The 25,687-nt window shown below is 38.6% G+C and overlaps 1 protein-coding gene across 2 annotated transcripts in view; it reads right to left on the reverse strand.

Annotated features, from left to right (window-relative positions):
- Window positions 1-25,687, reverse strand: part of TMEM131 (transmembrane protein 131) — a 246,795-nt gene that overhangs the window by 118,252 nt on the left and 102,856 nt on the right. For both annotated transcript variants that reach the window (XM_053586764.1, XM_053586763.1), the window contains exon 4: window positions 19,134-19,202. In XM_053586764.1, the coding sequence (XP_053442739.1) occupies window positions 19,134-19,202 (69 nt within the window). The remainder of the gene's footprint in view (window positions 1-19,133; window positions 19,203-25,687) is intronic.

Below are 25,687 nucleotides of genomic sequence, written 5' to 3' on the forward strand. Positions count from 1 at the left end.
TGCCCAGCTTACGATGGGATCACTTGTTGTTTTCTTGCTTATATGTTTGAGTTCTCTGTGGATTCTGGTTATTAAACCTTTGTTGGAGACATAACCTGAAAATATCTTCTCCCATTTTGAGGGCTGTTTGCTTGCTTTACTTACTATGTTTTTGGCTGTACAGAAGCTTTTTAGTTTGATCAGGTCCCAGTGGTGTATTTTTAAATACACCTCTGCTTTAATCGCCAGAGGGGTCCTCCTCATAAAATACTCGCCCAGACCGATTTCTTCAAGGATTGTCCCTGCACTCTCTTCTAGTATTTTTATAGTTTCATGTCTTAAATTTAAATCTTTAATCCAGTGAGAGTCTATCTTAGTTAATGGTGAAAGGTGTGGGTCCAGTTTCAGTCTTCTGCAGGTTGCCAGCCAGTTCTCCCAGCACCATTTGTTAAATAGGTAATCTTTTCCCCACTGAATGTTTTTAATTGGCTTCTCAAAGATCAAATAACGCTAAGTAGCAGGATTCATCTCTTGGTTCTCTATTCTGTTCCAGACATCTACTTCTCTGTTTTTGTGCCAGTACCATGCTGTTTTGATCACTATCGATTTATAGTATAGTCTGAGGTCTGGTAGTGTGATTCCTCCTGTTTTGTTTTTATTTCTGAGTAATGTCTTGGCTATTCGAGGTTTTTTCTGATTCCATATAAAACAAAGTATTATTTTTTCAAGATCTTTAAAGTATGACCGTGGAGCTTTAATAGGGATTGCATTAAAATTGTATATTGCTTTGGGTAGTATGGACATTTAACAATGTTGATTCTTCCCAGCCATGGGCGTTGTATGTTTTTCCATTTGTTAACATGTTCAGCTATTTCCTTTCTTAGAATTTCATAGTTCCCTTTATAGAGATCTTTCACGTCCTTTGTTAGATAAACTCCCAAATATTTCACCTTCTTTGGCACTACTGTGAACGGAATAGAGTCCTTAACTGTTTTTTTCAGCTTGACTATTGTTGGTATATATAAAGGCTACTGATTTATGAATGTTGATTTTGTAACATGAGACGCTGCTGTATTCCTTGATCACTTCTAAGAGCTCTGTAGCAGAATCCCTGGTGTGTTCCAGATATACAATCATATCATCTGTGAAGAGTGAAAGTTTGATCTCTTCTGACCCTACATGGATACCCTTGATCACCTTTTCTTCCCTAATTGCCATGGCTAAAACTTCCATTACAATGTTAAAGAGCAGTGGAGACAATGGGCAGTTTTGTCTGGTTCCTGATCTGTGTGGAAATTATTTCAATTTAACGCCATTCAATATGATATTGGCTGTGGGTTTGCTGTAGATGGCCTCTATCAGTTTAAGAAATGTCCCTTCTATACCAATTTTCTTAAGTGTTCTGATCATGAAGGGATGCTGGATATTATCAAAAGCTCTTTCTGCATCAATTGAGAGAATGATACGGTCGTTGTTTTTTAATTTGTTTATGTGCTGAATTATAGATTTATGTATATTAAACCAGCCTTGAGACTCTGCGATAAAACCGACTTGGTCATGTTGTATAATTTGTTTGATGTGTTGCTGGATTCTGTTTGTTAGGTTGTTATTGAATATTTTTGCATCTATATTCATTAGTGATATTGGTTTATAATTTTCGTTTCTTGTTTGGTCTTTTCCTGGTTTGGGGATCAGGGTGATGTTAGCTTCATAGAACGTGTTGGGTAGTCTTCCTTCCTTTTCTACACTTGGAACAGGTTGAGTAATATAGGTACTAGTTCCTCTTTAAAGGTTTGGTAGAATTCTGACAAGAAGCCATCTGGTCGGGCTTTTCTTTTTAGAGAGATTTTGTACGGTTGATGCTACTTCAGAACTTGATATTGGCCTGTTCAACATTTCCACTTGATTCTGGATAAGTCTTGGAAGGTGACGTGCTTCCAAGTATTGGTCAATTTCCTTCACATTTTCAAATTTCTGAGAATAAAGTTTCTTGTTATATTCACTAAGGATTTTTTGAATTTCTAAGGAGTCTGTTGTTATTTCGTCTTTGTCATTTGATTAATGAGATGAGAGATTTTACTCTTTTTGTCCTTGTTTGGTTAGCCAAAGGTTTATCTATTTTATTGACCTTTTCAAAAAACCAACTTTTTGATTTATTGATCTGTTGTATAATTCTTTTGTTTTCAATTTCATTTAATTCTGCTCCAATTTTGGTTATTTCTTTTCTTCTACTGGGTTTGGGGTTGGAATGTTCTTCCTTTTTCAGTTGCTTGAGATGTCCTATTAAGTTGTTAACTTTCTCTCTTTCTGTTCTCTTAAGGAAGGCTTGCAGTGCTATAAATTTCCCTCGTAGGAGTGCCTTTGCGGTATCCCAGAGGTTCTGATAATTCGTGTGTTCATTGTCATTTTGTTCCCAAAATTTGGCAATTTCCTTCTTAATCTCATCTCTGACCCAGCTATCATTCAGCGTAAGGTTATTTAACTTTCATGTTTTTGTATGAGTATGCAGATTGCTGTTGTTACTGAGTTCAACTTTTATTCCAAGGTGGTCCGAGAAGATGCAAGGAATAATTTCTATTCCTTTAAATTTACTGAGGTTAGACTTGTGACCTAAGATGTGATCGATTTTGGAGTATGTTCCGTGGGCTGAAGAGAAGTATGTGTATTCAGTTTTGTTGGGATGAAATGTTCTGTAGATGTCTGCTAAATCCAAATGTTGGATGGTTAGGTTTAAATCTAAAATTTCTTTTCTCAGCTTCTTATTGAAGGATCTATCCAACACTGCTAAAGGAGTGTTGAAATCTCCAAGAATTATGGAGCTGGAGGAAATCAAGTTGCTCACGTCTGTTAGAGTTTGTCTTTTAAATGGAGGTGCATTCTGATTGGGTGCATAGATATTAATAATTGAAATCTTATAATATTGAGTATTACCCTTAACAAATATGAAGTGACCATTCTTATCCTTCCTTACTTTTGTTGGTTTAAAGCCTATTGTGTCTGCAAATAGAATTGTAACACCTGCTTTTTTCTGATTACCTTTTGCCTGAAATATGGATGACCATCCTTTTACCCTGAGTCTATATTTATCTTTTAAGGTACGATGTGACTGTTGTATGCATCAAATATCTGGCCTGAGTTTTTGTATCCAGTCAGCTAACCAATGCCTCTTTAGAGGACAGTTTAAGCCATTCACATTAATGGAGAATATTGATAAGTCTGGTAAAATTTTGGGTATCGAGTTTTTCAAAAGTCCAGTGGACATTTTTAAGCCTTTTGCCACTGTGGAAGTTGGAGTTTGATCAAAAGTTTCTGAGTGAGTTTACTTTTGTGGTAGAGGATTGGGTTGGTCGTTATGGAGGATAGGTCTGAAAATATCCTGAAGAACTGATTTGGTTATGGCAAATTTCTTCAACATCTGAAAGTCATTAAAGTATTTAATTTGTCCATCATAAATGAAACTCAGTTTAGCTGGATGCAGGATCCGGGGTTGAAAGTTATTTTGCTTTAGGAGATTAAAAGTCAATGAACACCCTCTTCTGCCTTGAAAAGTTTCAGCAGAGAGATCTGCAGTCATTCTAATATTCCTCCATTTGTAGGTAATGGATTTCTTACTTCTGACTGCTTACAGAATTTTCTCCTTCATGTTAACTTTAGTGAAGTGAATTATGATATACCTCACGGATGTCTTATTTGGATTGAGTCCTTCTGAGGTTCTGAAACTGTCTGCTATGTAAATTTTAGAATCTCTTGGCATGTCTGGAATGTTCTCTTTCACAATTTCATGGAGAAGGGCCTCTGTGCCTTGCGAGGCCACTTCATCACTTTCAGGGATTCTAATGAGGCGGATATTAGCCTTCTTTGAATTATCCCAGAGCTCTCTGAGAGAATGATCCATTTTTGCTCTCCATTTCTTTTCCTCTTTGAGAGTTTGGGAGCGTTCAAAGGTTTTTTTCTTCAATGTCAGAAATCCTTCCTTCTGTTTGCTCCACTCTGTTACTGAGGGATTCTACTGTATTTTTCAGATCTTGGAGGGCTGCAAATTCTTGCTTCAGTACATCAAAATCTTTGGTGGTTTTGTCTTTAAATTCCTTAAATTCTTGCGACAACTTTTAAATTTTTCCTCGAATTTCTAATTTTGAGTTTTGAATTGCTCCTCGAATTTCTAATTGCAAATTTTCCTCCATTCTATTAATCTTGTTTATAATCCAAGTTCTGAATTCGATTTCTGACATCTCAGCCAGCTGTTTATGAATGGGATCTTCAGTTACATCTGCCATATCTTTCCTTGGGGGGTTTGATCTATTCTGGTCATTCATGTTACCAGAGTTTTTCTGCTGATTCCGCCCCATGATTATTTTACACTGTTTGATTTTTCCCCTCGAGCTTTGTCAAGGACCGGTACAGTGCTATGGCCTCAGAAACTGGGGACCTGTTTGGTGTGGTGGGGCTAAGTGGTTCTGTCTTGTTTTCAGCTCGTCTCTGTTCGACCCTAGTGAAACAGTTACTCTGGGTTGAAGTCTCAGCTGTGGAGAAATACCAGCAATTAAGTCACCCCGCCCCGCACAGGCAACAATTGGTAAAGGAAAATCAAACCTTCTTACAACCACACACCCAGGGGACCACTTGAATAGTCCTTGGGCAACTGGCTCAGTTCAAAAGGTCCAAATCAACTGTCTCAGTTAGCACCTGTCTCAGATGGGAGAGTTTAAAAGGTCTCTGGCAACTGGATCACAGGGGTCTGGTGACAACTCAGATATGACTTGCTCCGGTGCTCCATGAAGTCAGGAAGACCCACCCAGCAAGTAGATTAGTCTGGGAACGTTGATGCCTCCTTCCCCACCTTTTACCTCTGTCACACCCAGTCACTTATAGCCACGTAGGGCTGTGACCCAGTTGCCTCTAGTGAACAGATACACCAGGGGTTTGCACCTGTCTGAATCACAAGGAAATCTATATGTGCTCAGCCAGGCCGCTATGGTCTACCTCTATCCAGCAGGGGGATGTGAGGCCTGACAACCTTGGGCCCTTGATGGAGGCTGGGGGTGTTTACTCAGTTCCAGCCCCACCCCTGATTGATGTTACTGACAGAACAGAGCAGAACAACTTTGTGGGAATTTGTTTCTGTCCCTGTTAAATTCCCCTGCAGAAGAGAAGCTGTTTTGAGTTCTCAGAGCCTGTGCCTCAGGCCCTGTCTTTGCTCCTGCAGGTTTGTATTCAGTTAGCTGTCAGTTCTAGGTCCTTCTAGAAGGCAGTTCTAGGAAGCTGCCTTCCTTTGTCTATAGATCCCCTGAGGGCCGGGTGCGTCTTAGGCTCAGTAAAGTGGTCCTCTGGGTCAGCCCCGCCCTGGGAATTTCCTGGCTTTGCGTGTGCATTTTCTAGTCCCCGCACTCCACCCAGGCCAGTGCCACCTCAGGCAAACCCTTTACTCACGGGGTTTGCGTTTCTGTCCCAGATCTGTTCCACGATGGTTGCCACCTGAGAAGATGCCCGGCCTCCTATGGTTGCCCAGGGAGACAGGGGGTGCGGGTTCGGAATATCAGGGAGTGAGCCCTATTGTTGCCAAAAACCGTTGTTGCTCTGCATGTCGGTGCACCGCCACTCTGGTGTGGTTCCCTCTCTGCCGACTGTCCTCTCCTCACTCCCGTGCTGCAGAATCAGCACTGAGCAGCTGCAGTCTAGGCCCTGTCCACACCTCTGGAGAAATCACCCAAGAATCTGGACTCCTGAGGGACAGGCCTCCAGACCTCAGAGTGAGAGTGGAGGGGAGTGCTGGGAGCTCAGAATTGCAGGTAGACAATATATACAGTTTTATACAGTTTTATGCCTGGCAGGAGAACGCTGTGGCACCCTAGTAGAGGAGGTAGGTCTAGTTTTTAGAGAGTCTCTCCTGTGGAGTGTAGTGGGAGGACCTTTGAACTCTGCTCATTTGTTTGTGGGCCACTAGGAGCCGTTCTCATGGGGGAGGGGACTCCTATCCGCTTGGTGATGGATTTTGTACCTTTTGTTTGTGTCCTTGGGGTTGCAGTTTGTCTCAGCGGGGTTGATGTGCATTCTTCAACCTTCTCTCTTGGTGCAGCTCTAATCCACCATGTTACTTGTTAAATTTCTGTCCTTTAACTCTCCTTCTGGACGGGAGCCTCTGTGGAAAGCTGGCTTCAGTCAGCCACCTTGTCTCCGCCCCCTCTTGGTGAATTGCCTTTTTAATGGGCTGAATTCTGATTGCTAGTGTTTTGTTTTGGATTTTCCACTTATATTCATAAGGGATTTTGGTGTGTAGTTTTCTGTTTTGGTTGTGTCCTTCCCTGGCTTAGGTGTAAAGGTGATACTAGCTTCCCAGATGAGCTAGGGCAGATTCTCTCCTTCTTTATGTTTTGGAATAATTTATGTAGGATAGTTACCAGTTCTACAGATTGTGTAGAATTCAGCTGTGAATATGCTTCGTTCAGGACTCTTTTTTTTGTTTGTTTTTTTGAGACAGAGTCTCACTCTGTCACCCTTGGTAGAGTGCCGTGACGTCATAGCTCACAGCAACCTCCAACTCTTGGGCTTAAGTGATTCTCTTGCCTCAGCCTCCTGAGTAGCTGGGACTAAAGGTGCCTGCCACAATGCCTGGCTATATATATATATATATATATATATATATATATACACACATATATATATATATATTTTTTTTTTTTTGGGGGGGGGCAGTTTTTTTGGCCGGGGCTGTGTTTGAACCCACCACCTCTGGCATATGGGGCCGGTGCCCTACTCCTTTGAGCCACAGGTTCTGCCCTGCCTAGCTATTTTTGTTGCAGTTACCACTGCTGTTTTAGCTGGCTGGGGCTGGGTTCGAACTTGCCACCCTTGGTATATGGGGCCGGTGCCCTACTCACTGAACCACAGGCACTGCCTGGTAGATTTTTTTTTGCAGTTTTTGGCTGGGGCTGGGTTTGAACTCGCCACCTGTGGTATACAGGGTTGACACCCTACTTGTTGAGCCACAGGTGCTGCCCTAGATTTTTTTTTTTTATTACTGTTTCGTTTCACTCTTGGCTACTTGTTATTTGTGTGGTCAAGATTTCTATTTCTTCCTTATTCGGGCTTGTGAGGTTGTGTGTTTCCAAGAATTTATCCATTTGCTACGTATTTTCTAGTCTGTACATATATGTGTTTTTATAGTATTGCAGATGATATTTTATATTTCTGTCACATCAGTTGTAATGTCTGTCTTTTCATTTCTGATTGATGTTATTTCAGTGTTTTCTATTTGTGGTTAATTGGGCTAGTGGACTATTAATTTTATCTTCTTAAAGAACTAACTTTTTGCTTCACTGATCCTTTGTATTGTTTATTTGTTTCTATTTCATTTAGATCTACTCTCTGCTTTGTTATTTATTTTCTTCTGCTGGCTTTGGATTTGGCTTGCTCTTCTTTTTCTAGTTCCTTGACATGTGACATTATATTGTTAATTTGTGATCTTTGTGTCTTTTTGAGGTAGGTATTTAAGGCTATAAACTTTCCACTTGGTACTATTTTATGGTATCCCACAGATTTTGAAAACTTGTGTCTCCTTTGCTATTCAGTTTCAGGAATCTTTTGATTTCCATTTTAATTTCATAAATGAGACAAGGATTGTTTAGTAGCAGGTTGTTTCATTTTTATGATTTTGTGTAGATTTTAGTGTTTCTCTTGGAATTGATTTCTAGTTTTATTCCACTGTGGTCCTAGAAGATGCATGGCACAATTTCAAATTTTCTGCATTTGCTTGCTGAGACTTGTTTTCTAGTCCTAAGATACGATCAATCTTGGAAAATGTCCATTTGGCTGATGAGAATATATATTCAGTACTTTTAAAGTAGACTGTTATGTAAATATCCACTAGGTTGATTTATTCTACAGCCCTGTTTCAGTCTGGTTTCTTTCTTTCTCTCTTTCTTTTTTTTAAGAGACAGAGTCTCATTTTGTTGCCCTCGGTAGAGTGCCATGTGTCACAGCTCACAGCAACCTCCAGCTCCTGGGCTTAGGCGATTCTCTTGCCTCAGCCTCCCAAGTAGCTATTTTTTGTTGCAGTTTGGCTGGGGCCAGGTTTGAACCTGCCATCCTCAGTATATGGGGCCAGCACACTACTCACTGAGCCACAGGCGCCGCTCCTTAGTCCAGTTTCTTTATTGATTTTCTCCTTGATGATCTGTCCAGCTGTTTCAGTGGAGTGAAGTCCTTAGCAATTGGTACACAGTATTTTTTCCATCCCTTTTTTTGAGTCTGTGTTGAGATCTTCTGAGTTAGATGAGTTTCCTGGAGACAGCATATGGGATGTATTTTTTCATCTAGCCACTGAAGTTATATCTTTTGAAGGAGCATTAGACTGTTTACATTTAGTGCTAACACTGGTAAGTAAATGAGATGAGGTTTATATTAACCAGTGTGATGTAAATGCTCCTAATTCTATATGAAGTATAAATCCCATGTACTCAGTTTTGATTTGAAGACAATTAATGACATGGTGGGGAATGGGGGAAGAGGAGAGCAGACAGAAAAGGAGGGAAGGGGTGAGTGAAAGGAAAAGAAGGAAAAAAAAAGAACAAGAAAAGAGAAGAAAATAGTGAATAATTTTCACATAAATTGGTTTTAATTTTGACCAAAATATATTACTTAAACATTAATTTTTAACTCAACTTGTTAATATGTTGTTTAGGCTTTTGTATCCTCATTTATAAGTGACATATGTTTGTAATTTCTCCCTTATAATAATATATTTTCTCTAATTTTAATATCAGGTGTACCCAGATCAAGTAAAACGATTTAGATGTATTTCTTCTTTTTCTATTGTCTATAAGATTTAGCATGCTCTGCTTTTTGAAATTATCTTTTACTTTTATTTATAAATATTAGTTGTCTATTTTTTGTTACTTAAAAAAATAAGTTAACTGATGATTCAATACAGAATCTCAGAGTTAACATTCATAGACATACTCTTATATGACAATGTGAATGTTACTTTCTTTGCATTATTATTATTGCTTAATATTTCGATGTAGCAATTGTCTGTTCCTTTTCTGTATGTATTTGTGTTTGTTCATTCTTTACAAGGTTTTTGTTTGTAGTTCTTATCTTAAACATTGTTATTGTTATTAAATTTCAAGTCTTTTTAATTTTGTGAATGCAAAAAAATGGAAACCTAATTAACACATGTATATGTAAAAAAAAAAACATTGGTGAGATACTGTTCTGTTCACGATGTTGGATGACACTTTTGTTCTGTTTTTCTTCTCGTGCTATTGTTTTATTAGAGCTGTGAACTTTAACTTTCATGTATTTTTACACTAGACCTTATCTACCGAGCTATTCCATTTATAATGCAGTTTTGAGTATTTCCTGTAGGGCTGTTTTAGTGGTGACAAATTCCCTTAGTGTTTGCTTGTCGGGAAAATTTACATCATTTACAAAACTTAGTGTTATAGGAAACAATATTCTTAGTTTGTGGTTGTTCTGTTTAAGATGACTAAAAAATAGGGCCCCAGTCTCTTCTGCCTTGTAAGGTCTGGTAAGAAGTCTGCTGGTAGGTAATGGGTTTTCCTTTGTAGAACAGTTGTTGCTTTCACCTTGTAGTTTATAGAATTTTGTCTTTCATTCAAATTTTGGCCAGTTTGATGACCATGTGTCTTAGAGATGTCCTATTTTCTATGAATTTTCCTTGTGTATGATGGCCATCTTGTATCTGCATAACTGGATCTTTGGTGACACCATTGAAGTTTTCTCAATAATTCCCTTGGATATAGGTTTTCTATGCTTTTTGTTTTTCTCCTTTTTCCTCAAGAATACCTATAATTCTTACACTGACCTGCTTTGAGCAGTCTATAGATCTATAATTGTTCATTTCTCTTTTCTCTGCATCTTTGGGTTAGTTCTAAAGCCATATCTTCAAGCTCTGAAATTCTTTCTCCTGCTTAGTCTAATCTGTTGCTGAAACTTTCTGCTGTACTTTCAAATTCCCTAAAAGACTATTATTTCTTTAAATTTTGTTACATCTCTTCTTCCACTGTCTACCTCTCTAATGAGTTTGTAATTTTAAAAATTTATTCCCCGAAACATTTTTTTCTTTGGCTTCTTTGTGTTGGTTTTCAACCTTCTTTCTCTTCAACCCCATTCACCTTATTTGCCAACATATTCTGAAGTCCATATCTGATATTTTGGCAATTTCCTTTAGATTGTGTTCCATTGCTGGAGACCTATTATTGTATTCTTTGGGGGTAATTGTAAAACAATTTGTTTTTCATATTGCCAAAGTTCTTATTCTTATTCCTTCTCATCAGGAATCTCTTCTCTTAGCCAAAGAGAGATAACCTTACATGGCACCTATTCTCCTCTGCTGGGATTTCTCCTATTTGGTGCAAGGAAGGAGAGGCCCTTCATGGTGCAATTAGGTCCTACTTTGGAAGACTGACCTAGCACAAGATGGACAGATGTACATGAGTTATTACAAAAGTTTTGAAATACACAAAAATCAAGAAATGAAAAATCTGTGCAAATGGAAACAGATAAAACCCTCCCAGAGAACACTGGTAAGCCAAGCAAAGTGAAACTTGCACATGTGAATCAGAAAAGATGCCACTGATTGTACTTCTTGGAAGTGAAATAACAGATCATAACACAGCCTGTCTCAAAACTTTCATACTATATTTAACCAGGCTGCTCTCCTGTGTCTCCTGCTTCACTGTTACTCTGTGGTTGTCACTGATGGTCCTGTGTTGCAGAACAAGTGAATTCCCCACTTCTGTATCAGTGGTGATGGTCAACATGATCTAGCTTGAGAGCTGCACCCCTCAGATCTGTGAGGAGTGGCATCTGTCAGCCTGCACCAAGCTGACTGCCATCCTGCCCATGCCTGTAAGTGGCAATTGTTTGCATGTGCTTTCTTGGGAGCTGCCTTGTTCAGATTCCTGGTGGCATTACAGGCTTGAGTACAGCTCTGACCACACCCATATGCAGTGCTGATTGACAGCTTGTACTGTCTTGAGGGCTACCTTGCTCAGACCTGTGTATGGCAGCATTTGTTGGCTGGGTACTGTTTGAATCTAGCTCTACTCATCATCTTCCCTCAGGTGGTGGCAATTGTCAGCTCATTCTGGCTTGATAGGTGCCTGGACTAGATTGTGGGCAGTATATTTTGCCTTGTAGCTAAGGCATACCCTATCCATGCCCGAGAGCAGCAGCAACTGTCAGCTTACTCCAGTTTGAAAGGTGCCCTATTCAGATTCCCAGGCAAGGTTTGTCAGCTGGGCCCCACACACATCAATAGGCAGCAGAATCTGCAGTCCATCCAGGTCTCCTGGTGGAAGTGGGAATGCACAGCTCCTGCCTATAGGACTCACAAGAGTGCCTGGCTTTTCTACTCTGTCCTTGCTACACCAGGACAATGGGGAAGGCAGCAGCAGTGAATCTGACCCCTGGACACAAGCAGTGCTCTGGGTCTAGGATTTAAAAATGCCTCCAGCCAAATAGCTGGGCGTTGTGGCGGGCGCCTGTAGTCCCAGCTACTCGGGAGGCTGAGGCAAGAGAATTGCTTAAGCCCAGGAGTTGGAGGTTGCTGTGAGCTGTGTGATGCCATGGCACTCTACCGAGGGCCATAAAGTGAGACTCTGTCTCTACAAAAAAAAAAAAAAAAAAAAAAAATGCCTCCAGCCACAGTTCCCAGGGCTCACAAGCCAGTGGGTCACCACTGTGCCCTCTCATTGGAGCAATGCTGCTGCACAGTCTCCCTATGTCCTGCAGCCTTGTGCAGTGTAGAGTCCCTTCCTCAGCTTGGGTAGCAGTTCCAAGCTTCCTCAGCTTGGGTAGCACTCCCCTCCAGGGAGTGTGTTGTTCCTGAATTCCTTCCTCTGTCTCTTTCCATATGTGTGCTCACTCCAATCTGCACAGTAGGTCACCTTACTTTCTTCTCCTTCACATTGGGTGACTCCTACCACCTCTCTTTCTATTCACAATACTCTTAGGTGATCAATCTGAAGATGGATATCCACTCACCATCTTCATATTTAAATCTGTCATTCATTTTTAACTTTTGTATAGAGAGGTGGGGATCTAGTTTTATAGATTTATAAATTTTCCAATTTTCCCAGCACCTCTTATTGAATAAACTGTCCTTTTTCCAGTGAGTATTCTTGGCACCTTTATAAAAAAATCCTTTGGTTGTACATATGATTAATTTCTGGGTTCTCTATTCTGTTCCACTGGTCTATGTGCTTTTTATATGTCAGCACTATCCTGTTTGAGTTACAAGAGCTTTGCAGTATATTTTGAAGTCTGGTAGTGTGATGCCTCTAACTTTTTTCCTTTTGCGCAGGATTGTTTTTTGGCTATTTGGGGTCTTTAGTGTTTTCATATACATTTCAGGATTTTTTTCTCCCCTAGTTCTGTGAAGAATGTTATTTCTATTTAGATAGGGATTGCACAAAATCTGTAGATTGCTTTGGCAGCATGGTCATTTTACAATATTAATTTTCCCAGACTGTGGGCATGGGATGTCTGTCCACTTGTTTGTATCCTCCTTAATTTCTTTTATCAGAGTTTTATGGTTTTTCTAGTGGATGTCTTTCACCTCCTTGAATAAACTTATTCCTAGGTAACTTTTTGCAGTCACTGTAAATGGAATTAAAATCTTGATTTAAGTCTAGTCTATTGTTTGTGTATATACATGCTACTGATTTTTGCATGTTGATTTTGTATCCTGTAACTTTACTGAATTTGCTTATCAGATCTAAAAGTTTTCCTGGTAGTCTCTAGGTTTCTCTCTCTCTATAAGAACATGTCATCTGCAAAGAGGACCAATTTAACTTTTTCCTTCCCAGTTTGGATGTCCTTTATTTCTTTCTCCTGTCTAATTAGTCTGGCTAGGACTGCCAGTATTATGGCAAGTGTGGAGAGAGTGAGCATCCATGTCTTTTTCCAGCTCTTAGAGAAAAAGTTTTCAGCTTTTCTTCACTTTGTATGATGTTAGCTGTGGGTCTGTCACATTTGGCCTTTATTATGTTGAGGTATTTTCCTTCCATACCTAATTACTGCAACAGGTGGGTAGTTTATTGATTGAGATAGGATCTCACTCTGCTGTCCAGGATAGAATGCAGTAGCATGATCTTACATGTAGCTCACAGCAACCTCAAACTCCTGGGCTCAAGCAATTCTTCTGCCTCAGCCTCCCAAGTAGTCAGAACTATAGGTGTGAACCACCATGCCTGGCTAACTTCTTCTATTTTTCGTGGAGATGGGGTCTCACTCTTGTTCAGGCTGGCCTTGAGCTTCTGGCCTCAAGCAGTTTCCTGCCTTGACCTTACAGAGTACTAGGATTCAGAGATTTTATTTTATTTTATTTGTAGAGACAGAGTCTCACTTTATGGCCCTTGGTAGAGTGCCGTGGCCTCACACAGCTCACAGCAACCTCCAACTCCTGGGCTCAAGCGATTCTCTTGCCTCAGCCTCCCGAGTAGCTGGGACTACAGGTGCCCGCCACAACGCCCAGCTATTTTTTGGTTGCAGTTTGGCTGGGGCCAGGGCCGGGTTTGAACCCGCCACCCTCGGTATATGGGGCCTGTGCCCTACTGACTGAGCCACAGGCGCTGCCCAAGATTTTATTTTTTTAATCACAAAGACAGATTGAATTTTTTCAAATGCTTTTTCTGCATCTATTGAGACAATAATGTTCCTCCCCTCATTCTATTCATCTGATGCTTATTGATTTACAAATGTTTAACCTCCTTGCATTTCTGGGATAAATCCCACTTAATCATGGTGCATTATCTTTCTGATGTGTTGGTGGATTTGGTTTGCTAGTATTTTGTCAAGAATGTTTATATTCAGTTCATTTTGAGAATTTTTATATTAATGTTCATCGTTGTTCTTCTTGTCTGGCTTTGGTATCGGGGTTATGTTGACCTCATGGAATGAGCTAAGGAGAATTTCCTCTGCTTCCGATATTTGAAATAATTTGAGAAGAATTGGTATCAATTATTGTTCAAGGGTTCAGCAGAATTCAGCAGTAAAGTCATCTAGGCCTAGACTTTTCTTCGTTTGGAGGCTTTTTATTATTAATTTAATCCCATTAGTTGTTATTAGTCTGTCCAGGTTTTCTGTTTATTCTTGGTTCCATCTTGGTAGCTTGTGTCCAGGAATTTATCCATTTCCTCTAGGTTTTTGAATTTATTGGTATACAGTTGGTCATAGCAGTCTAATAATACTTTCCTTCCCTTCAGTTTATGTATGTCTCTCCAGGTGAGGTGAATTTCTTGTAAATAGCATATAGTTGGGTTTTATTTTTAATCCCTTCAGTTGGTATGTATCTTTTACATGGGGACTTTAATCCATTTATATTCAAGATTGTTACTGATAACTGAGGACTTAATCTTACCATATTGTTTGTTGTTTTCTGGTTGTTTCGTGTATCTTTTGTTCCTTACTTCCTCTCTTATTTTTGTGATTAGGTACGGTTTGACTCCTTTCTCCTTCTATTTTGTGTACCAACTACCAGTGTGTTTTATAGTTTCACATTTTCATGATGGTGGTTAGTATCTTTCTTTCACTTCCAGACGCTAACTGAATCATGAACTGTTTTCATGATTTCACTGAATTGTCTAACTATATTTTCTTGCACTTCAGAGTTTCCTTAACGCCATCATTTTGAATTCTTTTTCTGGCATTTTGTATATTTTCTTATGATTGGAGTCTGTTATTGGAGAATTATTGTTTTCTGTTGGAGGTGTCCTGTTTTTATTTTTTTATTTTTTTTTTGATTTTTCACGTATGATATGTCCTTACACTGATTTCTGTGTGTCTGGTTCAAAAGTTACCTCTTCAAATTTTCTGGAGTAGATTTCTTAGGTAAAGACTTATTCATACAGATGGGTCTTGGGGTATAGGTTTGGTGGAGGTGCACTGGCTTTGGTTCTACATGGATGCAGTAGTGTAGTCTCTATGTAGCTTCTTTAGTTATACTCCACACTGGTGATGTTTCCAAGTGTCTCAGAGGTTTAGGCTGAGAGTTTTGTGGTGGTAGTGGAGCAGCTTTCCTAGAGGTGGCTTGCCAGATTGCATCTTTTTTTTTTTTTTTTTGTAGAGACAGAGTCTCACTTTCTGGCTCTCGCTAGAGTGCTGTGGCCTCACACAGCTCACAGCAACCTCCAACTCCTGGGCTTAAGCGATTCTCTTGCCTCAGCCTCCCGAGTAGCTGGGACTACCAGATTGCATCTTTATTAGAGGGTGCATGAATGTCCACAGCGGGTTAACTTAGGGTCTGACTTGTTGGTAGTAGGGATCACAGCATTGTTACTATGGCTGGGAACACAGGCATGTGGTTACTCAGGCAGACTTGGGACATATCTCACAGGAGCAGCCCTTGGGACTGTTTCTCAGGCCTGGGATGCGATCACATGACTTGTTGGCTAGTTTGGAATGGACTACAGAGCTGTGTCTCAGGTTGGGATATAGTCACACAGTTGTATGCCCACCAGTAGTGGCCTTCAGGACTACTTCTCAGTGAAGAGCCATTGGGCAGGTCATAGGCATGTCTCTGGATAGGGTGCTGCAGAGCTATTTCTCAGGTCCTCAGTGTGGGCACATAGCCATTCTTCTGCTGGGCTCTTATCAGCTGCTTGGAGATTTGCGTCCCTATTCTCCTCTGGGTAGGGTATGCAGCAGTTTGGTCAGCTCAAGAGTGGATTCACCCTGGTTATGGCTATCAGACTGTTCTTCTGGCTACAAGTGTGGTGGTGGGAGGGTTGGTTTCCTTTCTGTGTAGACCAGAGAAATGACTGATCTTAGATGCAGGTTTCTAACAGCAGGGGTTCAGCCATTCCTGTGGGTTTTGTGGAATGAAGATATAGCCTCAGTATTGTAGAGATGCAGTGGCTACTGGTCCCCAGAACATAATGCATTCTAGGTGGCTCTGTTCTCATGATGGCATTGTGCTGTAGCAGTTTGGCTCATGGGGTGAGTAGGGTGTGGGGCGTGCACATCTTCTATTTCTAATTTGGGGCAATGCAGCTGTGTGAATTCCTGGAAGTTCTCCAAACTGGGGTCAGGGTTTGCGAGGCCTGTAGGATTCTCCTTTAGTAGTGACTGTAGGTGTCTGCAGTGGCAACAGGGGCTGGTGGTGATTTCCTATTTACCTTTTCCCCAGAATGGGAGGTCCCACTTCATTCCAGACAGATCCAATCTGACCAGAGCAGACAGAACTGCAGAGGCTGGGTGCCCCTATGTTGTCCTCTTCAGATTCCAATTACCACAGGTACTTCTCAACTCCCCCAACACATTCCAGCACTCTTCCTTCAACACTCTAACATAGTCAAATCTTAGTTGTTTATCTGGTTCTTTCTTGTGGGGGGATGGGTGGATAAGCACCATGTATCTATTGTCAGCTATTATAAATATTTTCCATGTTTACTACAGTGAACAAGTCATGCCAGTATAACAAGTGGAACCCCAGTAAGTTTTCTGATAATGATTTAACAACATGTGGCCTGGAGCAGGAATTCTTCGCTAGCTCTTAAGGATTAAGACATGGGCCTTTAAAGGGAATGTCTATGAAACGCCGGAAACTATTTGCAAAATGTCCATTTGTATCTGTAACCCTATGTGTGGAGAAGGAAGACAAAGGAAGAGGGTCTATGGCTTTTATACATTCTTAAAAACATCTATGATCCAAAAAGAAAAAAGTTAAAATCACCCACATAGAACTTTGATTCACCTTACCCCAATTTCTCCTATTTTCAGGGTGGGGCATTATTCAATGGATTGAGGGCCTGGTAATTTGGAACATGAATTTCCAGTCTTAATTCAAGTATTTTGTATACCTGAAAATTTCATCTCATAATGAAATTTGCACAACTCTTTCATAAAATAATAAAGTGAAAAACAGCTGGATATAACATTCTTGCAAATAGTTAAGTTTTTCCAAGTTAGAATATTTGTTATTTTAGACTAAAAGTTTTCATATTGTGCACTGATCTCCTTTACCTCCGCCCTTATGCTTCTTGATAAAATGTCACATACATTGTTCAGTTTTAGAATAGAGTTCATCAGAATTTTACCAGAAAGAGAAAAGTCACTATTATTTTAAAAATAATGAACTCTCTTGATAAAGGTCAAATACCTGCCATGTGTCATTAAATATTCTGTGTTTGAAAGGAGACTGGGTGATATATTACTATGACTGGATTAAAAACTAAATTTTATGTTCTTTGCAATCTGAACATTACACCTATCTCAGTCTATTTTGTGCTAATGTAAGAGAGAATCAAAAATTGAGTAATTTATGAAGAACAGAAATTTATTTCCTCAACAGTTCTGGAAGCTAAGAAATCTAATACCAAGGCACTGACATCTGGTGAGAGCCTTCTTGGCATATCACAACACAGCAGAAGGCATCATACAAGTGAAAGACAGAGGAGGGAGGGGGCCAAACTCATCTTTTTATAAAGAACCCACTCTCACGACAATGGCCCTAATCCATTCCTGTGATCCAATCATCTCTTAAAGGTCTCATCTCTCAACATTTTCACATTAGGGATGTTTCCAACAATTGAACTTTGGGGACATATTCAAACCATGGTAGTACCTAAACCTTTTTTATGGGACAAAACAGTGAATTATTTCCTACCTGAACATTGCAGTCTTTAAAAGCTAACACCACCTAAGTCAATTTTACTTATTTCCAGATAATGATTCCACCTAGAAGTATACAAAGAAGTAAACTTCTCTCTGTATTCCTACCCCCCAAATCCATGATCTCTGTAAGCATGTAATCTCCAGAAAAGACTTGCTATCAGATATCTTTTAATTCTTGTGCTAATACCCTACCATACTTCTGTACAAGTGTAAGTGATACAGTTGATTATTCCAGGTTTGAGACTATAAATAACTTAAACTTAATGTGTTTCTTATCGTAAAACATGGTTAAATACAACTTTGATGGCATTAAAACATCGTAATTTTTATCACTAAATCAGAATAGATATAAAAATACTGATACAATTAAACTCTGATATGATGGCAGTAAAACAAGAACAACCACATTTCCAGCAGGGGAATAAACAATTTAACAATATACATCAACACTGTAAAAACTATTCAGAACCTTTGACTGAGTAATTTCAATACTGGATATCTAACCTAAGAAACAGTTTAGGATCTACCTACCTACCTATCTCAAAATTAAAAATACAAAGCTTATTCTTTATGCACAACCACTATTAGCAATAGCGTAAAAAGAAACAATCTGCATCCCCTCAAACAAGGGTAAAATTAAATAAACTAATGGGAATGCAATGTAGCACATAAAATTTCACTTAGGGCAAGCTTATAACACAGAGAATTATTTATGCTATGTTAATGAGGAAAAAAGAAGATATAAAATTGAACAAATAGTCTGATCACATCTGAGTAAAACATATACCAAATACATATACATAAAAAACAAAAACCCAAACTTCAGTGTTTCCCTGTTATAAATCTTAATCAGTATATATAGCTTTCTCTTATTCCTTTTTAAATTCTTTTCTTCTGCTAACTTACCATAATGGTATTGCTTTAGTAGTTATTTAAGATGCTCTCTGCATCCACCTGCTAAATTAGGTTGGAGCCAAATAGGGTGAAACTATGAGTACTTGGGATTGCAAAACTTGAGATCCTAAGGTACCAAGTACCAGAAGTGTGGGTTGGGGAAGTAATTCTGTAGTAGAATGAGGTCTGTCTGTGGCACCTGCTTTTGCTTGCCATTTTGGGTTGATGACAATACTATTTGATGATATATAAAAGCTTGCCATTTAAAAATATATATGTTAAACAAATAATATATCGTTTATCCACAAAAACTGTTCAAATAATAAAAATGGAAATGAAGTGCCAATCAGAGAAGGTAACCTGTAAGTTTTCCATTGCTCCCAAGGATAAAACCCTCTGAATAAACAACTATATGTGGGTATTTTTCAAACTTTAAAAGTGGGTATTACATGTTAGACTCCTAATATATATCTGATATTTTTAAACTGTGCTCACCATCATTTGTTTTCCTGATGACTTGAACATGTATAACTTTCACATACAGATATAACCTAGGCAAAAGACAATACACATGCATGTAATAGTTTAATGGGAAAATATTTCCCCAATTTTAAACTTACTGTTCATGGAAATCCAGCATTGGTGGCTCAAATCGTATGGGCCTGCAATTACCCCGATATAGAGAGATACTGTAAATAGAAAGAAAATGACATAAGCAGCAATTCTTAAAAATTCTATTTCCCCAAATTGTACTAAGATACTTGACTTTTGTGATAACAAAGTATCTATAAGAAAAACGGTCTAATGTTCTATGGAAATACATGTTTTTATAATATAGGAAATTAATAAATGTATATTTTAAGAAATTAAAAGAAAAGGTGGGAATATTTTTCCTATTTAAAGATAAGTGAAAACAAAAAAAGCTCACACTGTTGAAATTTATTTGGCTGATAGAATCAGTAGTAACATACTTTAATATGTTCTCTTGGATTTTTTTGATACACGTATAGTGAATACAAGTACACATACTTGACAGAAAATATATGGAGACAAAAATCACAAACATGTTATAACCAGAGTGGCAAAGGACTAAACAAAAATGAATTTGGGATAAAATTTACAAAAGCTGAAATATCAGTTTCACCTGAGATTCTGGAATACAGTGATCCATGATGTCTTGGTCTAAATATCTGAGTATGATTTCTAACTATTCCACTCGATACAATAATTTTTTTTTTTTTTTTTTGAGACAGTCTCAAGCTGTCGCCCTGGGTTGAGTGCCATGGCATGACAGCTCACAGCAACCTCAAAGTCTTGGGCTTAGTGATTCCCTTGCCTCAGCCTCCCAAGTAGTTGCGACTACAGGCACCCACCACAACGCCTGGCTATTTTTTGTTGTTGTTGTTGTAGTTGCTATTGTTGTTTGGCAGGCCCAGGTTGGATTTGAACCCGCCAGCTCCGGTATATGTGGTTGGCACCCTAGCCACCTGAACCACAGGTGCTGAGCCACAAGAACTTCTTTTTTTTTTGTGGTTTTTGGCTGAGGCTTGGTTTGAACCCGCCACCTCCGGCATATGGGACCGGCGCCCTGCTCCTTGAGCTACAGGCACCGCCCTCACAAGAGCTTCTTAATTAAAAAGATTCCTGAACAGCAAGCATCAGACATCATTATGACCTAATATGCTATAAGGTACAAATGACTTTTGGGGGAGATGGGTGGTGGCTCACATACCTGAAGTCATCAGTTTACACACTGAGAAAGTCAGAAATTCAGCCACTGACGTTTCAAACTAATAGATTCTGATCTTTTCAAGAAACGATGTAAGAGCAAAACCCATTTTGTGAGACTACTTTATTTCTATCACCACTATAATTCGCAAGAACACAAGCCCAAACAAAACAGAAATTTCATTCAGGAGTCACAGGAAATATATAGAAATAGACAAGGTCATTCACAATATTAGGAAATGTGGCTTTAATTCAACAAAGATTAAAATAGTCTGAGTAGTGGAATAATTATGGTGACAATAATAAAGCCCAAACACGTTTTCCAGCCCTACCAATTTAGAGTATTCCTCTGCATTGCTCATAACTCCTCTGTTGAACAGAAAAGTGATAAATCCAGAACAGAAAATACCAAATGTAACTTTACTAAAGCACAAAACAGACACTAACACAAGAAGGCACAATTCCTTGCAACACAGCTGCTACATGTAGCAAGAGGTAAGAATCTATTCCTTCTTGTTTTCTGCCCTTCATAGAACAATGCCACTCTCTGGCTCCTTTAAGACAAGAGATGCCTCTCGGCTCTTAAGTTTTAACAGTGTGAAATCCAAACTTATATAAAATCTTAATTAAATCAAGGAAAAATAAAGTATAATTGTGTAAGTCATTTATACATACACACACACACAAAACATATAGATACACAGGGTGGACATCAAGTTTGTGTGTGATTTACTGTATTACAGGTACTATCTAGTGGCGGGGGCTACAGTGGAGAACAAAGCAAAGTGCCTGCTCTGTGGCAATGACACCCTGGAGGAAAACAAATGTAGAATTGTGATGATTTGTATATGAAAATGAAACAGAGTAAAGGCTGTGGTTAGAGCAGGGAAATCCTCTTTAATGGGGGACACTGGAGCCAAAACATGAATGGTGATCTGGGAGAAAAACGGGGAATGTACCCGGCAAGGCGAGGAACAAGAAAGCTGACGTGACGGGAGTGTAGCCAAGTAGTAAGGGACAGAAGGAGCTCAGGTCAGAGGGATAAAAGCCAGTTCTCCTTCAGGAGCATGGACTTTATTTTATTCTAAGTGTAACAAAACACTACAGATACATATTCTGGATGATCACTATACATGAATCATCTGCAAGTAACAATCCCATTTCCTCTTTCCAAATCCTTAGATCTTATTTTTGCTTTTTTGTCCCTTGGTTGAGATATCCTATAAGACGGTCCAGAGAAATAGTGGCCAGCAACTGTTACTATGATATTTACAGAATGATTGCAGAATATGAGATAGAAGAAAGGATACATAGAAGACAATTCCCTCATAAATGCACATTTTCAAAACAATAGCAAATGTACATCTAAGGAACAGCTTAATATTTGAGTGGGTACAACACAAGTTGACCCAGCGTAATCTTGTTTTAACAGAATAAAAAATGTAGTAACATACCTGTCATGTCTCCACAGCTGACTGAAATGGTTGCTACCATGTTTAGAAAGAGCATCACACTATTTAGCGTTTCAACAGAAAGCAAATGCTTACAAATATGTAATATTGAAAAATAAACTGGAGAAGTAAGCAAAATGAAAAGTAGAACCTTTTGCCAATTTCAAAGCAATGAAATCTGAGACATTATAATAGTATAATACATGATTTTTATGCCTTCTGAGATGACTATTTGTTCTAAAGTCTCAATACAATTTTTTCCACTAAAACATTATTAACTTGGGCTAACGAGAAGAACAGAGACTATTTTCTGCCTTCAAACTAGGAAACCACTGGAGAGATACAAGAAATCCTGTGGGAAATGGTCTGCTTGGAGAATTATTGGGTGAGAGCTGAGCAGGCAACACCCAAATGAAACACAAGGCTTTCTTGGGTTCCAGGAGCTTATGCTAGGAAATTTAAAAAGTCTTCCTAGGGTCAACTATTACCTAAACAAAAGATACTCTTTAACCCAGTATTTCTTTAACAATGGTCTGTGATCTGCCTGCATCAGAAACACCTAGAATACTTATGGAAATACAGATTCTAGGGCCCCACTTTCAGAATCTGATGAATCTTGGAAGAGCGAAGTCACCTGCATTTTTAAGTATTCTATCACATTTAGGAGCCACCGGCTTTACCTCCTGATCCACAACCATTATAACCACAAATGAGGGGGGCAGGGAAAAGTAGCCAAGTAAAACTACTGAAGTAATCAAAAGTTTAAAGTGGTTCTAAATGCTTTTTTAAAATAGCTAGCTAAATAGTGATTTAAGAGAAGTGAATAGGACTTCCTAAATTATATAAATATATACATATTTATACGCCCATAAATAAATTTCAGTTTTAATCTGCATTTTCCTAATGATTAATGTTGAACACTTTTCTATTTACTTATTGTCCAATTAATAGCTTCTTTTTGTAAAACAAGTTTTCAAACAGATGTTCGTCTTATTATTGAATTGTCAGAGTTCTTTGTATGTTCTAGAATACATGTCCTTTGTCAGATATAAATACTGCAAATATTTTTGTCCTGTGCCTGATTTATCTTTTCCTATTAATAGTGTGTTTTGAAGAAATCAAAAATAACATTTTTTTCTTTTATGGAATGTGGTTGTAAATATTTTACTGAAAAATCAATTTTACTCTAAAACATTTGTATCTCTATCCTTTGTATATAGATCTATTATCTATTTTAAATTAATTTTGGTGCATGGCGTGAGTTAAAGGTTAAAGTCATTTTTGTTTCTACGTATACATTCAGCAGCTCTAATGCCATTTATTGAAAAGACTACTCTTGTGCCACTGAATTACCTTGGCATATCTGATCAAAGGTTTTAAACCTAGTCTTTAAAACAGGTAGTTTAGGTCCTCCAATTTGGTTCTTCTTTTCAAAATTTATTTGGGCTATTCCAAGTGCTTAACATATCCAAATAAATTTGAAAATTAGTTTGTCAAATTTCTATAAAATTGTTGAAATTTTAACGGGAACTGCACTTAATTTAAAATCCATCTCTGAAGAATTAACATCTTCACAAGTTTTCAATCAATGAACATAGATTTTAGAGTCTTAATTACTCTAATATATTCTTCTTTTTTTTTTTAAATTTCAGCAATTTTATTTTGTTTATTTTATTTTATTTATTTTTTTTTATTGTTGGGGATTCATTGAGGGTACAATAAGCCAGTTACACTGATTATAATTGTTAGGTAAAGTCCCTCTTGCAATCATGTCTTGCCCACATAAAGTGTGACACACACTAAGGCCCCACCCGCCTCCCTCCATCCCTCTTTCTGCTTCCCCCCCCATAACCTTAATTGTCATTAATTGTCCTCATATCAAGATTGAGTACATAGGATTCATGCTTCTCCATTCTTGTGATGCTTTACTAAGAATAATGTCTTCCACTTCCATCCAGGTTAATACGAAGGATGTAAAGTCTCCATTTTTTTTAATGGCTGAATAGTATTCCATGGTATACATATACCACAGCTTGTTAATCCACTCCTGGGTTGGTGGGCATTTAGGCTCTTTCCACATTTTGGTGATTGTAAATTGAGCTGCAATAAACAGTCTAGTACAAGTATCCTTATGATAAAAGGATTTTTTTCCTTCTGGGTAGATGCCCAGTAATGGGATTGCAGGATCGAATGGGAGGTCTAGGTTGAGTGCTTTGAGGTTTCTCCATATTTCCTTGCAGAAAGGTTGTACTAGTTTGCAGTCCCACCAGCAGTGTAAAAGTGTTCCCTTCTCTCCACATCCACGCCAGCATCTGCAGTTTTGAGATTTTGTGATGTGGGCCATTCTCACTGGGGTTAGATGATTATCTCAGGGATGTTTTGATTTGTATTTCTCTAATATATAGAGATGATGAACATTTTTTCATGTGTTTGTTAGCCACTCGTCTGTCATCTTTAGAGAAAGTTCTATTCATGTCTCTTGCCCATTGATATAAGGGATTGTTGGCTTTTTTCATGTGGATTAATTTGAGTTCTCTATAGATCCTGGTTATCAAGCTTTTGTCTGATTGAAAATATGCAAATATCCTTTCCCATTGTGTGGGTTGTCTCTTTGCTTTGGTTATTGTCTCCTTAGCTGTACAGAAGCTTTTCAGTTTAATGAAGTCCCATTTGTTTATTTTTGTTGTTGTTGCAATTGCCATGGCAGTCTTCTTCATGAAGTCTTTCCCCAGGCCAATACCTTCCAGTGTTTTTCCTATGCTTTCTTGGACGATTTTTATTGTTTCATGCCTTAAATTTAAGTCCTTTATCCATCTTGAGTCAATTTTTGTGAGTGGGGAAAGGTGTGGGTCCAGTTTCAGTCTTTTACATGTAGACATCCAGTTCTCCCCACACCATTTATTGAATAGGGAGTCTTTCCCCCAAGGTATGTTCTTGTTTGGTTTATCAAAGATTAGGTGGTTGTAAGATGTTGGTTTCATTTCTTGGTGTTCAATTCGATTGCAAGTGTCTATGTCTCTGTTTTTGTGCCAGTACCATGCTGTCTTGAGCACTATGGCTTTGTAGTACAGACTAAAATCTGGTATGCTGATGCCCCCAGCTTTATTTTTGTTACTAAGAACTGCCATAGCTATGTGGGGTTTTTTCCGGTTCCATACAAAACGCAGAATCATTTTTTCCAAATCTTGAAAGTACGATGTAGGTACTTTGATAGGAATGGCATTGAATAGGTAGATTGCTTTGGGAAGTATAGACATTTTAACAATGTTGATTCTTCCCATCCATGAGCATGGTATGTTCTTCCATTTGTTAATATCCTCTGCTATTCCCTTTCTGAGGAGTTCATAGTTTTCTTTATAGAGGTCCTTCACCTCCTTGGTAAGGTATATTCCTAGGTATTTCATTTTCTTTGAAACTATGGTGAAGGGAGTTGTGTCCTTAATTAGCTTCTCATCTTGACTGTTATTGGTGTACACAAAGGCTACTGACTTGTGGACATTGATTTTATATCCTGAAACAATACTGTATTTTTTGATGACTTCTAGGAGTCTTGTGGTTGAGTCTTTGGGGTTCTCTAAGTATAAGATCATGTCGTCAGGAAAGAGGGAGAGTTTGACCTCCTCTGCTCCCATTTGGATTCCCTTTATTTCCTTGTCTTGCCTAATTGTATTGGCTAGAACTTCCAGCACTATGTTAAATAGTAAAGGTGACAGAGGACAACCTTGTCTGGTTCCAGTTCTAAGAGGAAAAGCTTTCAGTTTTACTACATTCAGTAAAATATTGGCTGTGGGTTTGTCATAGATAGCTTCAATCAGTTTTAGAAATGTGCCACCTATGCCTATACTCTTCAGTGTTCTAATTAGAAAAGGATGCTGGATTTTATCAAATGCTTCTTCTGCATCTATTGAGAGGATCATGTGATCTTTATTTTTGCCTCTGTTAATATGGTGGATAACGTTTATGGACTTGCGTATGTTAAATCAGCCTTGCATCCC

This window comes from Nycticebus coucang, chromosome 4, assembly GCF_027406575.1.
Source record: "Nycticebus coucang isolate mNycCou1 chromosome 4, mNycCou1.pri, whole genome shotgun sequence".
Lineage (NCBI taxonomy): Eukaryota > Metazoa > Chordata > Mammalia > Primates > Lorisidae > Nycticebus > Nycticebus coucang.